Below are 13,577 nucleotides of genomic sequence, written 5' to 3'. Positions count from 1 at the left end.
GGAGGAGGAGGAGGAGGAGGAGGAGGAGGAGGAGGAGGAGGAGGAGAGGTGAGCATAGTAGAAGAGGAGGGCCTGAGGAAGAGGAGAAGAAGAGGAGGAGGTGGTGGTGGTGGGAGTCTGCATAAGAAAGCAACTCCACCCTTGCTCCGGCTGCAGGAGCAGAGAGCAGCAGCAGCAGGTCAGGTCCCGTCCTGATTTGGATCTAACTTCACCGAGCACCGACTGGACCACCGTTCCTTTTCACCGCCCCATCACCTCCCCCCCCCCGCCCCGGTCATGCTCTCCGCGGGACTCTGCGTGTCTCTGCTGGCCGCGTCCTGCGCCCTGTGGCCGCCCGCTGTCCGGGCTGCAGCCTGCGAGCCGGTCCGGATCCCGCTGTGCCGGTCCATGCCGTGGAACATGACCAAGATGCCGAACCACCTCCACCACAGCACGCAGGACAACGCGGTGCTGGCCATCGAGCAGTTTGAGGGGCTGCTGGGTGAGTTAATAAAAACCAATTAAATATAAATCAAGCGTTTTCTACAATATCTGGATACATTTTTATTTTTAGTTTAAGTGTTATTTTTAGGTTGTTGTTTTTTTTTTTTTTAAGTTTTCAAGCAAAGTTTTCATCAACCTCTTCATGATATATTCTTCTAAGTTCCTTATTTTGGTTACAATAATGTGACATTTGATCCCAAAAGTTCAATGAAAAGTTTTATGTCCCCCCCGAGGAAGCAGCTGGGTGCTTTACACATCGTCACCTTCCTAAAATAATGACCGAAGTGATTTTTGCCAAAAGTATTTTTCTTTTCACTTAAATCAAAAAAGAGGTGGTGATAATCTATCTATCTATCTATCTATCTATCTATCTATCTATCTATCTATCTATCTATCTATCTATCGATCGATCGATCGATCGATCGACGTCGAGGACTAAGGCCTCCAAACGTGGGGCGTGCTGTGGTGGCGCAGGGGGTTAGCAAAGTTGTTGTTTTTTTTTAAAGCTTTTTCTTTCGTGTAAAACAAAAATATTTGTTCTCTTTGTGCAAAATACAAAAGTATTAATAAATCAGGACATTTTTCAGTTTTTACTCATTCATTATAAACTTTTCCATCCATCCATCTATTATCCTCTGCTTTTCTGGGCTCAGCTCGGTCGCAGGGCCAGCAGCCTGTTAGGGCCAGCTCCCCCTGGAGGAATCCTGAGGTACTTCGGCTACGTTCACACCTGGCCTGTTTGGTTCTCTTTAATCAAACTCTTAATTTCAACTCTGATGCGGACCAAAAAAAAAAACAAACTTCAAGCCTTTGTGTCTGTTTGATTAAAGTGAAGTCCGGTGCAGATCGCATGCATATGTGAACCGCAGGCAAACCGGACCAGAGACCGCTCCAAAAGCAGGGCATTCTGGGTAAATGCAACCTAAACAAACGCAAGAAATGGCTCGTGGGTTTCCTAAAAGACAAAAGAGAAATTCTACAACCGCTAAAATCAGACACCACTCCATTTTTGTTTACATTTCATGAAGAAGGAAATTGTTCTCTTGTTCTGTGAGGTTTTCATGTCGTTTCCTTCAGCGGTTGTTGGTGTCACTAAATTAGTTGATGGCAATTTTAATAACAAATTCATCGCGATTAATCGTGATGAATATTTGATTCGGCTGTGCCGAACTTCCCCCTGGTTTTCAGATAATCAGGTCTCTCAGTGCCTGCCAGGTACTGATAACCTTGGCAGGCAAAACAAGGCCATGCATTCGCCAAGACTAAGCACCTGAGCCACCATGATGCATTACACGAATCCCACAGATATAAATTATGTGGCTCTGTTCTGCTTCTCTGTGTTTTGTGCTGCTGGTTTTAGTTTCACGCAGGATCAGCCTTTTCAGTCACACTTGAGTGAAAAGCAACCAACCATGGAGATGGAGGTCTGACTTTTTTTTTTAGTTTTTTTGGGCGGGGGTGGGGGTCAGATATTTTAGATATCCGCATGGCTTCACATTAAAATAGTGGTGGATCAAATCCAGGGGGAAATGACAGAAATGGAATGTGACGATTTTTTCAGCAGCTATGTGAGCCACTACACTGCAAAAACACAAAATCTCACCAAGTATTTTAGTCTAGTTTCTGGTGTAAATATCTTAGTACATTTAAAATCAGACTAAACTTAGACTTAGACTTAGACTTGTACTTTATTGATCCCTTGGGAAGACTCCCTCAGGAAATTGAAACCAACTTACAAGTAACTTTTCAACTATAAATAGGAGCTTGATTTAAGTCAATAACTCCTTAATATTGATGAAAATGTACTAGTTCCATCGGCAGATTATTATACTTAATATGAGACATTTTTCCCATATTAGAAGTGAATTAATCTGCCGATGGAACAAGTACTTTTTCATCAATATTAAGGAGTTATTGACTTAAATCAAGCTCCTATTTATAGTTGAAAAGTTACTTGTAAGCTGGTTTTGTCTTATTTTGAGTGAACTAAGATATTTACACTAGAAACTGGATAAAAATACTTGGTAGATCTGCACATTCTGCACACACACTAGCTAAGTCTATAGACCAAAGATATTTGACTGTGTGAGGGTTTTCTTTGTTTTTGTATCGACTTATGCTCCTTATCAGGACGTATCTCAGGGAGAACAGTAACTATAACTTCTCTTGGAACAAAATGGAGAACTTGATTTGGCTAAGTTTGGCTTTCAGTTTCCCTGGGGGACAAAACGTTGCCGTCTGTTGTGCTCGTTGACGCTTGTTTTCTGTTGCCTTTGCACATCCAACTGGATTTGGAACATCTGATCCTCAAGCAGAAAACTGGATGAACTGCCAGGAAATACAGTTCAGTTATCCGTACTGCTTACTGGATGAATCCCACTAACATTGGCAACGCCTGGTGTGTGTTTTTCTTCTTTTTCCCACCAACCTCTGTGTGCACCGAATACTTTTGAGTATTGGGATTTTCATTAAGTGGGCATTTATGGTTTAGATTTAAAAGAGAAATCTTTTTCAAATGACTTTAAAAGGTGCTCTCCAATTCCTTCCAGGTATTGCAAAAGGAATTGTTTTGTCACATTTCGGACCATGCGCTTGGATATTTTGATTTTCAAATGAACAGAAAACATAGCCGCTCTCTGTATGTGAATTTCTCCAGCTGTACTGAACTACACCGTTTCAGTTTTGTCCTTCTGTTAAAGATGAGAAAATCTTTCTTCTCTTAAATACAGGAGGAAAAAGGAGAAAGATTTTGGGTTTTAGATAACCGACTAACGACTCGGCGACTGTCGAGAGAAAGTCGAGAGAATTTCCATTTGCCGGCATGGAAAATGTGGAAGGAGGAGCTCTGGTTTCACATGTTGGACTGCATGTGAAACGCTGCTTTGGCAGAAAACTTGCACTCTGTCACCCTCGGCATTCCGTCCTCCACACTGAAACATGGTGGTGGGAGTATCATGCTGTGGGGATTCTTTGGAGGGCTGACAGACGGAGGTAAACACAGAGCAGTCCTGGGAGAAAACCTGGTGAAATCCTTAAAATACCCGAGAATATGGCTGAGGTTCACCTACCAGCACAACAATAATCCTAAAGATATCACCATAGCAACAATGAAATGGTTTACATCAGGGGTTGTGAGAGAGCTAAGCTAAGCTACCAACCTAGCTCAGCAAGCTGTGAAAGATTGAGCAGCTAAAACCTTTCCTCTGCCTACATCCCCCAGAATACTGTGTGGTTCTGGCACAAAGTTCAGTGAAATCCTAGAACATCCTATTGGATATATTTTCAATTGTTATTGATCACATGTCTATCGTGACGTATATTTTTGATTTACTGTCGAGCCTTGGTTTTTAGCCTTGGTTTAAGTTTTAACTTTGAGTCTTGAAGGTAGCAGGGTGTTAGTCAATGAGGTGAAAACTTAACAAAATCCACAGATGTTTATGGTTGGAACGTGACAGAATGTGAAAATGTGATGAATACTTTAGCATGACTGTATTCTGAATAAATTTTAGAAGAACAGTAGAAATTTGGAGGAATTCAAACTGTCCTCCTGACCTTTTGGGATTAGCTGAGCGCAGCTGAGTTTATACGAGTCTTAAAAGTTGCAAGTGAGAAAACTCCAACTAAAAACAAAATGCCCTAATGAGAGACCCATGATCCAACATTTAGGAAGCAGCTTCAGGTTATGAGTTCAACATCTTTCTGTGACTTCATTGAGAAGCCGCACAGCCAAACCTCAGGCATGCTCTTACAATAAAAAGGCTGATTTATCTCCCACCCTGTTTTGAACCTCTTCTGGTTCCGTCTTGTTTGAAACGTGCAGCGGGGTGGAAGTCGCGGTAACCGTCCGGCTGCACCTCCTGCGTGCGGTCGGTCGGTCCGCGGTTCCTGAATGCAACACGCTGCTCTGCTGTAAGAGAAGTCCTTCCTGCTGAGGGGAAAAACCAACAACTCAAGTTCGAAAGAACTGAGCTGAGACTGAGTAAGCATCCTTCAAAAATGTTTCCATTTAGCAGATGTAGGAGCCTCCTGGGAGAGGAAGGAAGTTGCTTTATGTTCTTGATGTTGTACCTCACTGCCATCCATCCATTGTCGTCCACTTCTATGAAACCGGGTTGTTGAGGCAAACTTAGATGCCTCTTTCCCCTGGCAAAGCTCCAACTCACTTTGGGGATCCCAGAGCTTTCCCAGGTCAGAAGGGATAAATATTCCCTCCTCCGAGTTTTAAGCGGTGCCTGGAAAACCTCCAAAGGGAGGTTCGGTGGAAGACTACCTTTTGATGAGGAAGCGCTCTACGAGCTCCCCACGAAAAACTGAGTTCCTCATCCGATCTTGAAGGCCAAGTGATCGGGTGAAGAGACGCATTTCAATGTTTCTACAGGATCTCGCTCTTTTGGTCAAGACCCAAATCCTGTGACTATAGGTTAAGATCAGACTGTTGGACTGGTAAAACAGTTTGTTTGGCGCAACAGTTCCTTGAACTGAGCCTCACGTCTGCCAGAGTGCCCCAAGGCAGATGTGGCTCACCACCATTAGCTTGTGAATGTGTGTGTGTGTGTGTGGGGGGGGGGGGGGGGGGGGGGGGGTAAATGGGGGAATGACAGAACATAGTGTGTAGGGTTTGTAGTTCTCTGAACTTGATAAAGTCAGACTAAAGCAGTTCCCATGTTGCTACAGACAAGATCTCTGTTCGTCTTTTTTCAACACCATGCTACCTACAAGACATCAAGATGCTTCAAATTAAAACTTAAATCATGGCTAAAAACTGGAGCTTGGCAATTAATCAATAGCAATATACATCACCATGGACACATAATCAATGTCAATAGAAAATAAGTCAAATAGCATGTTCAATAATTTCACTGAACTCCTATCCAGAACCAAACAGCATTCTGGGGGATTTCGACAGAAGAAAGGAAGGTTGGTGGCATCAACTAACTCACTCTCTTTCTTTAGTTACCTAGCAACAACCTGTTGAGTAACTTGCGCAGCAGCAGTTTCATATTTTGCCACCGTGCCTCAAAACTGCTTAAAAAAAATAATAATAATAATGGTGCAAAGTGAAAACTGAATAAAACAGGAAAAGTCATGTCACCAATTTTTATTACAGATATTTAAAAATAAAACCTAATCAAGAATTATTATCGACTAATACAGAACCCGTATATTGTGATACATTTTTCAGCCATATCAAGTCCTACTGTTTAGTAATACCTCTGATTCATAGTAACTGAAACATTCACTGATATATCTGATGTATATTTGTTTGATTTTGACAATTGCTTTTGATAAAATATAATGTTTTACTTTCTTCATAATTGGTGACTGCATGATGTTTTTATGATATAAAGTACTTTGAACTGCCTTGTTGCTGAAATGTGCTATACAGATAAAGTTGATTAACAAACAAAACATATGAATAATTATGATGTTCAGCTTGAATTATATTTGTATCAGGATGATGCTTCTATCTTATTGGTATTGCTTAATATAACCCAGGAACCTGTGAACTCCACTTTAGTTTCACTTAGATGTGTTTTAGTTTTTAGCTTATAATCACCCTGGTCCAGTGATTATAAGTACTTTAGGCCCCATGCTTCGGATTTACCATGGAAACCCAAAGCATATTGATGTTAAAGTGGAAAATAAGTCTCAATTTAACATGCAGAGCAAAAGAGACTGAAAAAGTTTTACAAATTTTTGATGACCTGAGCAAATACAAAAAGCGGTTTTCAATTGATGATGTAATCTATAAAGGATGTGAAAGCTTTCCAAACCAATCAAACCAGATGAAAAAAGCAATTTCATGGTTGATTTTAAAAAAAAAAAACAAAAAAAACAACCTCTATGGTTTCCTGTTCTGTCAGGTACTGGATGCAGTCCAGATCTACTCTTCTTCTTGTGTGCCATGTACGCCCCAATCTGCACCATCGACTTCCAGCATGAGCCCATCAAGCCCTGCAAGGCGGTGTGCGAGCGGGCGAAGTCCGGCTGCGAGCCGGTGATGAAGCGGTACAACCACAGCTGGCCCGACAGCCTGGCCTGCGGCGAGCTGCCGCTGTACGACCGCGGAGTGTGCATCTCACCTGAGGCCATCGTCAAGGCAGACGGACCAGGTATTCACATAATCATTCATAAAATGGCTGACGGGTAGAGGACATTCTGAAATTCTCATCTGCACCGAGTAGTCAGGGGTGTAAATTGTAGTAAATTGTAATGACAGACAGACTTCAGATTATTTTGTCGTTTAAAAAAAACAAACAAAAAAACAGTCAAATATAGAAAACTTTCTGTTAATGTGACCCCTGGTGTAAATCATAAAAAGTTTCTACCATACTTAATATTTATTTTATTTCAAGATGATTTTATTTGTTTGCAAAGATATATAAATAATAAAAGTATGGGGTGCTGTGGTGGCGCAGGGGTTAACCACAACCCACGTATGGAGGCCTTAGTCCTCGATGCGGTGGTCACAGGTTCGATTCCCTGCCTGGTGACCTTTGCCGCATGTATTCTCCATTTTCTCAGTATCCACTTTCCTGTCAGTTCACTATCAAATAAAGGCAACTAGAGCCAAAAAACAAACAAATAATAATAGTAATAAAAGTATCCATCTGCATCAACCAAACCCCTGAGGCCTAAACAAAATAACTCAGACAGTCATTAATTTGCCCCACACCATATGTTGGACACTCCTGGGCTAAATACAAATGCGCGCCACACTTTCAGGATTTTTTTTTTTTATAAGTCATAAAAAATATTTATTTTAAAAAGTACTAGTTCCATTGGCTAATTACTTCACTTGTAGCGAGACATTTTCCCCTGTAATAGGTGAAATAATAATCTGGCAATGCAACAAGTACTTTTTTGTCAATGTGAATAAATTATTACCAAGCTCCTGTATCTTGCTGAATAATTACTTGCAATTTAGCTTTGCCCTTTTTTTTAAAGTGTAATAAGATATTTGCATTAACAACTAGACCAAAAATTCTTGTCAATATTTTGTGTTTTTGCAGTGTAAAAGTTGTCCCATTCAAGTAAATCCCACTGACCTCCTGCTGCCTGTAAAAGCCACAAATTGAAGGACTTTTATGGATAAGTTTCTAAGCTGCTTCTGAACTAGCATGCTACAGTATCTCTCTGAAAGACGTGGCCCGTTTTCCCAGAGAAGCCGAGTCCTATCAGCGTTTTCAGCCGCCTTCCTTCTCCTGCAGCTCTGTTTTGCTTTCCTCACAAACAGATAGCATGAGTCATTTCCCCCTCTGAATCCACTCCCACCGACTTACTCAAAAAGCTCCTTGATAGACGCAGCCCACTCGTTTTCCACTCAGTAAAACCCTCGCTGTCCTTGGCCTCTTTCCGAGCCGAGCCGGGAGCGGGGAGTCCTGAAGAAAAAAAACAAAACAGAACAAAAAAAAAAAACACAACCTCATCCTGATCTCCTTGACCTCCGCGGCAAAACGCCCACGGCCCGGTGGACGTGGCGGGGGCCTCTGGATTGTCCTCTCGCTGTGATTTGTTGCGGTTCAGCCGGGGTGAAACTTCCAAAATGTTCCCCCGAAGTCCAAAAGCAAGGCACGGAAGCGCCGCTGTGTGCGGGGAGAACCACGGGCCCACCCAACGGAGCTCATCTGGTGTTCAGCCGAGGCCGCGCTGATCCCATCCGCAGCTCTGACGAAACGCCGCGCAGACGGTTGAAATCGTGTGTGGGATTTCTTTTAGATTCTGGGTTTGATTAAAAATGTTGCTGCAACGGGACTTACTAGGAGGCGGATCTGAGCAACAACTTTCTTCCAACCGAAAGCAGCTTGGTGCCTTATAGTCACTTGGTGACCTCACATCTGACAGGTTTTGATCAATCTGTGACATTTAGCATCAAATCTATCTGGAATGTTTCTTCCAGCACACCAAACCAGTCACACATCATTTCGTTTACTCTGTGTAGTGACAGGACACATGTTCTAACTTCCTTTTTCTAAATAAGAAAACCAGCTTCCTTGTGAAAGAGTGAATATTTTCCCTCCATGTTTCTGCAGACCCATACCTCCAGGACCCCTCCAGGTGTAACCCAGGTGAGGTTTTAAAATTTAATAAAATATACAAAGAAACAACAAAAGTTTATTTTCTTATGTAGAACCTTCCAATAAGAGGAATCAAAGATAACATAAATATAAAGTGCTATCATAGCAGTGTTAACTATTACACATGTAGGTGGATCTTTCTAAAAATGGTGCATCATTTAAAAAATACTATTGTTTGGTTTCTGAAAAATTCTTATCCACATTAAATTGCACAAATACACAAAAAAATGTGTTGTTTTAAACATGCCAAACAGTGTAGTGCAAAGCTAAAACCTGTCAGCCAATCAGAATCCTTCAAAACAACAATGACTTCCTGGTTGGAGTTAAACATGTTGCACAGAAGGTTAATTTGTGTGGACAGAAATATAGACTGAGCTATTTTTAAATGGGGTGTTGTAATACAACTTTTCCACTTCCGATATGATACCAATATCACATCTTTGATTATTAGCCAATATCAATATTGGCCCGATAAGATATCTGCAAGTATCAACAATATTTTCATTTAGTTTTGTAGTGTGGAATGTTAGAAAAGGCTTGATCAAGTGACATCACTCAAACCGAGAACAGTAGTCAACAATAGATATAAAAAGAAACTGATCCATTTATTATTAACCAATGGTTCTCCGTTGAATACAAGCTCTGGTGGATAGAAATACCAGGACGGACTAAATGCTGGAGCGGAGTACTTCTATCAGCGTGCTAATATTGGAGATTTTAGATGCAGACTCACATAATCCAGTACTTTGTTTGTTGACTGATACCAGACCAATTTCCGATATCAGTATCAGATTGGGACACCCTTACTTTTAAAAAGCGCATTAGAATATGAAGTTAATAAAACACAAGACAATGTTGATTTGGGAACCATGACAAAGCAAGTATGTTTATATATTGGTGCATTATTTGTCGCAGATTCCAGCACATGGGACCATAAATCTCTGCTTTCTCATGTATACACGCAAACACAGTTACAAAGTTTTCACAAATCTCCACTTTGATCTGAGTTTTTCTAAATAATAATTTGTAGTGGTATAATCCCAGATGAAGGGCCAAATCACATAAAAATGTATTAATTTTCCCAGCTACACTATGCTTGGACCTTAATCAAACTCTGCTTTTTCATGACAGAATCCAGTCCAGACTTTCCAATGGACCCTAACAACTTCCACTGCCAGGGACCAAATGGAGGTGAGGCCCCACTGTCTCTTCTTCTCTTTTTTCCCATTTTGGGCAGGAGAGAGAAAACTTGTGACTGAGATTTGAAAATTTGTTTTATTCCTATTAACCTCGTGTCGCTAATTAGCATCACACCTAAATTTGGACCAATTGCAAATGGAAAATTAAAGCAAGCTATCTCTAAATAATTTAGCATCTGGTTGTGAAATATAAATGCAGGCTTTAAGGGTCTAATGAAATGAATGCCAAATATAATCCAATAAAAATATTTTTGTTTTGATTCTAGATCGCTGCAAGTGTAAGACGGTCAAAATGGGACAGAAAACTTACGTGAACAACAACTATAACTACGGTGAGTGATTTGAGACTTGAAAATGTTATTTTAAAATGTGATGTATAATAATCATTAATATTTCAAGTGCAATAATGTACAATACAATGTACAAATACAATATATACAAATTTTTCTACACAAAAATCCGTCAACATCCAGACTCCAAGATCCTCTTCCAACTCCTAATCCTTCTAAATAAAACACTCTGAGGTCCAGTAATGCATTCTGTCTTTGGGCTTGACACTTCTATAGCGCTGTATGAGAAATAATTGGGCCAATATCAGGTAAAAGTATGATGGAGGTGTATTATTTCTGTTGAAAGCATCAAATTAATTCCTGAAAGGGCAAAGTGGTTTCAGGAAGCTGGTCAGGAAGACATTAAAAATCATTTCTTTGTTTCATGTGTCTTTTAAATGAAGGTTTCAGCTAACTTTTGGTCTGTTTGACATTTGACACCAGTAGGATTTGCGAACTATGTAAAAAATGTCAGTTTGACCTATATTTAACATAGTAAAATGAAACCTTTTGGGGCCAACGGGGGGACCTTGAGGCACGCCCAAAGAGACCATAATATTTTGATTTGGTCAGTGAAAATAAATCCTGCTCCACAGAATAGGGTTCTTATGGTTATTTTCAAAAGGTACTTTTAATCTGACCACCAAACCTCATTGGAACGCATATTCTAATTTCTTGACTGCATATAGGAGGGAATTTGTTCAGAAGAGAAAATTTAGCTACGTTCTCTCGCTCTTCAGTTATCAGAGCGAGGGTGAGGGAGGTTAGAAATCGTGGCCTGGAGCCCACGGCGGTGGTGGACGTGAAGGAGGTGCTCAAGTCCTCCCTGGTCAACATTCCTAAGGAGACGCAGATGCTCTACTACTCCTCGTCCTGCCTGTGTCCTCCTCTCACCGCTGGGGAAGAGTATATCATCATGGGCTACGAGAATGAAGAAAGGTCCAGGTATGAGTGGCACAGTTATAATAAAAGTATCATTGTAGGTATCTGTGGAACCTGGACACATAAAGACGAAACGCATTGTGAATTCACCTTGCTACTTCTGTGTTCCAGTCATAGTGTTTTTGTTCTTTAACAATAACTTTAGGCCTTCTTGTCCTTCATCGATGTTTGATGCTGTAGATTGCCATTGAAATGAGTCGCTCACAAGACCAACTGTGAACTTTATTTACCTCTTAATGTTTCTTGTGGCTGTAGGTTGCTTCTGATTGATAGCTCCATTGCGCAAAAGTGGAAGGACAAAATGCGCAGGAAAGTCAAGGTTTGTACTGGACTTGATTATTCACATAAGAGACTCTCTCCACTAGCCAGTTAGCTGGCAGAGCTAACTAGCCTCAAGTTAATGCTGATTAGAGTGGGTGGGATATCATATGGTAGTATTGTACCTAAACATACTAACCCTAATAAATTAGGATATTTGCTATTTAAAAAATAAATAAAATACTAGCCCATTTCCAATGTAGGTCACAATTGAAAAAAAAAAAAAAAGGAAAATATCTGTCAACTCTAAAACAGATTTTTACTGTGATATAACAATTTGTCATGTTGAATTTACTCACATTTCTGTTAATCCAATACCAAAATTTTCCAAATTTTTTCAGCATATCTCCCGTTACATTCACAAACATTTCTGTCATTAAAAACTAAAATTTTCAGTATTTTTTCAGCACATCTCCTGGTACATTTGCAGACATTTCCGCTGTTAGAAACGCCAGTCTCCCAAAGTCAGAGTTAACCTGTTAACTGAGGTTGTTAACGGACAACCTCAGTTAACTACTACTCTCTCAAAGGAGTAAAGGATTTTATTCAGGGGAAAAAATTGTCCAGGTAGCTGCTTTTAATGCCATCTGTACAACAAACCAATTGTTGTGCCTCGTAAGAGTTCATTTTCCCATAATGCAATGCGTGAAGCAGAAAGTACAGAAAAATTTCTTAAAATTTTTACAGTACATAAACCCGGTACAGTGTACCTCCATATGCATTAATATGTACAGTGGAAACCATTTACCACAGAAGCTAACATCTACAGTCTTTCTCATCTACACTCTTTGGGCTTCAGCCAATCAGCACTAAGGAAAAAAAAAACTGGCACTCCTGGATTGGCTACTTTGCAAACACCAGTCAGTAGTATGTCAAGTAGCATTGCTCCTAGATGTTGTAGTTTCCCAAGCTGCATTCCTTCTAAAAAATTTCCAAAACGCTCCACAAAAAAGTCTTTCAATAGGCAAACTTTCTGCAAATAGCTTGAAGTTGCATTCCACAGAAAAATGACATGTAGTTAGAAAACTACATCTACTGAGATGACATTTGTTCTGAAAAGTTTGAGAGGAAATTTGTAGAAAAGGACAAATTTAGTCTCACTTGAATATTGAGACTTTCTTTGTTGCTTCTTGACTTATTGCTGGAAGCAGTAAGCAGGTGGTGCTCTCTTACCTGTTCATGTGTCGACTCTCCTCGTCTTACAAGAACAGGAACCTCTTGTAGGTTTGAAGTTTCACACTTTGTTTTTTTTCTCCTCTCCAGAAATGGGATCAGGCCCTGCAGGCACCCCCAGCATATTCACGCCAAAGATCTCCCTGAGATCTCACCCTCTGTCTGAATGTGTGCGTGGGTGTGTGTGCATGTGACTGTATGGGTGTGTGTTTGTGTTGATATTGCACTATAACAGGCTGTCCTTGCTGAATGTAGTTCATCTCTTCATTTTTCAGACTGTTTGGGATTAGATTTTTGCCTTGTCATTTTCTTTGCACAGACATTATTCAGTGTGTTTTTGTCATTGTGTCTCTGTATGTATGTATATACAAACGAGTGAAGAGGCGGAGCTTTAAATATGTTGGCAAATGCTTTTTTTTTTTCTTCTCTTGTTTTTGGACCAAATGTTTTTCAAAGGCAGCCATATTGGCTCAATTGCTCCCCTCCAGATTCTGATTTTATATAATCCTGGATGAGGCCCAAGTTACCATGGTGATTGGAAAGAAGACATTAAGTGACAGCAAAGCCATGTGGGTTTTCTCATAATGGATCTGGAACCACAAACTGGACTTCACTCAGCTTAAAGACGGAAGAGCATTTACCAACACGGAAACAAGAACATCTACTGTTGCCAAAGATTTCTGGGTTCTGGATCGGAAACCCTCCTTTTTAGTAGACAATAAACTTAAATCAGCTGCTTACAATGTGGTCATGGCTCATATTGTTTAATTTCATGGGAAACCTTAAAGCTGAACAACCAACTGCTCATAATTTACAAAGACCCAGAAACCCACAACGATACAGGCCCAGACGTAGTCTCAAATCCTAGATAGGGTGAGGTTGTGTGGTGTGTTTGGTTTTTATTAGTTAGTTGCTTCATTTTGTTTATGAGTTCGACATGCAGACTTTGTGAATTTTAAACGGAGACCAATTCACAGGCAACTTCTTTCTGCGCGTTTTTTAACAGCTGCCAGGGTAACAGGCCTCAGGGTAGGAAATCTGAATCTGACTTTGAA

General features: G+C 40.5%; 1 protein-coding gene across 1 annotated transcript; it reads left to right on the top strand.

Annotated features, from left to right (window-relative positions):
• The first annotated feature begins 74 nt into the window (after window positions 1-74).
• frzb (frizzled related protein) lies at window positions 75-13,269 on the top strand. The gene is made up of 8 exons (XM_023337369.1): window positions 75-481; window positions 6,348-6,596; window positions 8,517-8,552; window positions 9,693-9,752; window positions 10,027-10,092; window positions 10,830-11,034; window positions 11,287-11,350; window positions 12,613-13,269. Exons 1-8 carry the CDS (start codon window positions 277-279, stop codon window positions 12,667-12,669), a joined length of 942 nt encoding a protein of 313 aa, XP_023193137.1. The 5' UTR covers window positions 75-276; the 3' UTR covers window positions 12,670-13,269.
• Window positions 13,270-13,577: the final 308 nt, after the last annotated feature.

The sequence above is a fragment of the Xiphophorus maculatus genome, chromosome 7 (genome assembly GCF_002775205.1).
Source record: "Xiphophorus maculatus strain JP 163 A chromosome 7, X_maculatus-5.0-male, whole genome shotgun sequence".
Classification (NCBI taxonomy): Eukaryota; Metazoa; Chordata; class Actinopteri; order Cyprinodontiformes; family Poeciliidae; genus Xiphophorus; species Xiphophorus maculatus.
Note: the sequence above shows the minus strand (reverse complement) of the source record. Positions and strands in the feature narration are given on the sequence as shown.

Bases quoted from the DNA above. Each gene is read 5' to 3' on its own strand.
- frzb (XM_023337369.1), top strand. From the start codon at position 277: ATGCTCTCCGCGGGACTCTGCGTGTCTCTGCTGGCCGCGTCCTGCGCC. The intron at 6,597-8,516 runs GTATTCACATAA...ATGTTTCTGCAG, and splicing joins CGTCAAGGCAGACGGACCAG to ACCCATACCTCCAGGACCCC. The intron at 8,553-9,692 runs GTGAGGTTTTAA...TTTTCATGACAG, and splicing joins CCCCTCCAGGTGTAACCCAG to AATCCAGTCCAGACTTTCCA.